Source organism: Apis dorsata, unplaced genomic scaffold (genome assembly GCF_000469605.1).
Source record: "Apis dorsata unplaced genomic scaffold, Apis dorsata 1.3 scaffold_29, whole genome shotgun sequence".
Taxonomy (NCBI): Eukaryota; Metazoa; Arthropoda; class Insecta; order Hymenoptera; family Apidae; genus Apis; species Apis dorsata.
This window is the reverse complement of record NW_006263331.1, coordinates 88138-91217: the sequence shown is the minus strand read 5'-3', so window position 1 is coordinate 91217 and position 3080 is coordinate 88138. Positions and strand designations below refer to the sequence as shown.

The window sequence follows — 3080 nt, the reverse complement described above, 5'->3', positions numbered from 1 at the left end:
TTTTTTTTTTTTTTTTTTTTTAGCCACTTAACTAACTTGGCAACTAGCCAAGCTTCGTTCGAAAAATTATCTTGATATATCGGATGACGATGGGCAAAATTTAATGGGTTGAAGTTACGAAGAAAAAAGTTAAGAATAATTGAAAATAATCGTAATGCCAAACGGTCGAGCGGATCGATTATACTAGCTAAGAATAAATGTTATTCAATTCTGTTTTAACAAGTAATTGCTTAAACGTAACTTTATTCGAAACTTTTTAACTAATTACTTTTCCAACTTAATTAATGCTTAGAAAAAAATTTCATAACCATTACGAAGAATCTTTCAATAATAAAAAAAAAACTGCTGATAATATTTTATATTTTGTTCACTTTTCGTTTTCAAACTTTCACGTTTTCTTCTTTAATAACATCGACGAGTTTCCGAGACTATTTTTTTTCTCTCTTCCGCACCGATTTTCGTAACACTATCTGTATTGTTCACAATGAAATTGGACGAAGAGGAAAAAGAAAAAGAAAAAGAAAGGAGAACGAGACGATTCGATTTACCTTTTCGAAGATGGGCGTACGGATCGTCCACGTTATTTTCATGATAGATGACGGAATGCAACGTGTCATTTATCTCGTGTGGGGGAAAATAATAGTACGCCTTTTCCACGTACCACGCGCCACCACGGGGCGATATGATTTTCCCGTGGAAAACACCGTCGCTGATACTTCCGAACACGTGACTACCGGGCTCACCTGAAAAGTGATAACAAATATGAGGGATATTTAGAAAGTATCGATTAATGAATATTAATTAATAAATATATTTCGATAATTCGTGTTTAAATGATATTAAAGAAAGGAATTAAAATATTCATTTTATTGTAGCGTGTTTATATTACAGTGGTAGGAAGCGAGGAAATAAATCGTTGAGGGAGTTGTGCACATAGTTCACACGATTCTCGACAGTATGTTATTTCGAGTTTCTTTGAGAATTGTATTCCATGATTATAAATCTCGGATGACAGGTTTGAACAGGTTAGATATGATACGGTACTTACATGCAAGGATAGTATAATATCGATATTTCATTCCTTTCTTGGAACGAAGAATTAAATTAACTGCGACATTTTTGTGCGTTAAACTTAGTTAGATATATATTATTTGCGCGAAGAGAAAGGAGAATATTCAAGAAATATTCGAGTTTTAAAATGATATCTACGTATTCAAATAGCGTAGCGTAGAATTAAAATTGTTTAAAAATATAATATCTGAAAGAAGAGAATATGTTATTAATTGTAACGTATTATATCGATGATAAATCACAAAACACGAAGAAACAAAAGTTGATCAATAATATAATATAAAAATCTATTTATATTTCTATTTACTTAAAATAAAAATTCTTCTTTATCCATTCCTTTATAATGCAATTATAAAAAAATTAGTCTTTAAAAAAATAAATAACTATTGAAATGATCTATAAATGATCGAATTTTTATATTTGCACGAAAATATATAATAATAATCCTTTCCAAGATTCTTTTCTCTCTTATTATTTATAAAATGGAAGGGAAAAATCGGGGCCAAGTATCCTTCAATGTCACGAATATTTTAAAATGCTTTTTTTTCTTTCTTTCTCCCTTGTACTTCGAGAATCGAAATAAGTGATCGAGCTTTTTTTTTTTTCCTTCCAGTAAACACGTAGACGTAACCAGGTCGCGGCAGGGGGAGGGCGCGAGCACAAAAGTGAAAGATAAACAGTTCCCAACAGCCGGCTCGAGCCAATCCATAATTTAAAATGTCCCCTCGTGCACGAACTATCGTAAATTATTAGAGTGGAAATAAAGGTCTCACCCGGTATCTACACGCACTTTTGCGTGCCACACCTGTGGGTATCGCGAGACGGCTTAAAGAGAAGAGAGATATAACGCGGTGACTATACCGGTAAAACGGTACTCTGCTCGTGGATAAAGTTTTCGAGTGTAACGCTTGAACGGCAAAGTGGTTGTGATTTACATACGCTATAGAAAGCTCAACACCGTGCACGATGTATTGTGTAAGCGAAGTCACTCAACCCATTACCACATTTTCACCTTTACGCGCAGGCGTCTTTATAACAACGTTACGACACCTTGACCTTAGACACGAAGGGGGTCTTTGTAATTTTCGTGGAAGGTTCAACGATCCTTTCGATCGAGTCTTACGTTACTATTACTATTACGCGTGTTATTTTTATTAAATTTTACGAATAAAAACGCGTACGAGAGTGTATCGTAATCACGGTGTGGAACAACAGTTTCTAGACAAAAATGTGAAAACTTTCCTGTCAGAATGTGATTTCACGTACAATGTAACGTATAATTCAGATCGCAGAATGAACGGATAGAAAATGATGATCAAACTTACCGACTAAGTGGCCCTGGTAAATATGGGACGTATCGAGGTCTTCCGTTTGACCGGACGGCCCTTCGATAATTAAATTATTGCTAAAGGTAGCCAGATCTCGCTTCAACCGAATGTGGAAGTCCCTTCCGTGCGAGCGAAACTTCAGAGTCACGGAATTGTCGCGGGTAACCGACCTCTTGGCCCTCAAGTGACCTCGGTGGACCTCTTCGGTGGGATAAGAGAGTGGTTCGTAGTGGCGGATATATTCGTTCAAACGGCGAGCTGTAACATAAAAATGAACAGACAAAGGTTCAAAGTGGTCTTTGATCATTCTTAAACGATAGTTTTTAACGTGTTCGTTGTAAGTAACTGGGTAGAATTACGCGACTCGGTGGATTTTATTTCTTTGCATTCGAAACTTTCCTCGTTATGTAAATCCTCCGTTTTTATCGTAGCTTTCAAGTTCTCCTAATTTTTTTTTTTTTTTTTTTTACCCCTCTCAAATTAGTTCGTACTTTCTTTTAACGTATTCCTAAAAGTTATTTACTCGCGGTTCTAGGGATTTTTGTTTCATCCTATATAGGAATAAATACTAGACATACTCGAGCAACACGCAATTTTGCTATTCGCGCTAATTTCTCGTAGATATAAAAGTATAATTGGACAAAAATTCTTTTCTATTCTCGCGGAAAATAAAGAAAATCC

At 35.2% G+C, this 3080-nt stretch overlaps 1 protein-coding gene across 1 annotated transcript in view; it reads right to left on the bottom strand.

Annotated features, from left to right (window-relative positions):
• The window catches only part of LOC102681224 (disintegrin and metalloproteinase domain-containing protein 10), a 15430-nt gene extending 12724 nt beyond the window's left edge, over positions 1-2706 (bottom strand). The window contains exons 1-2 of the mRNA XM_006608216.2: positions 2397-2706; positions 549-743 (exon numbers count right to left, since the gene is read on the bottom strand). Coding sequence (XP_006608279.1) covers positions 549-743; positions 2397-2706 — 505 coding nt within the window. The remainder of the gene's footprint in view (positions 1-548; positions 744-2396) is intronic.
• Positions 2707-3080: the final 374 nt, after the last annotated feature.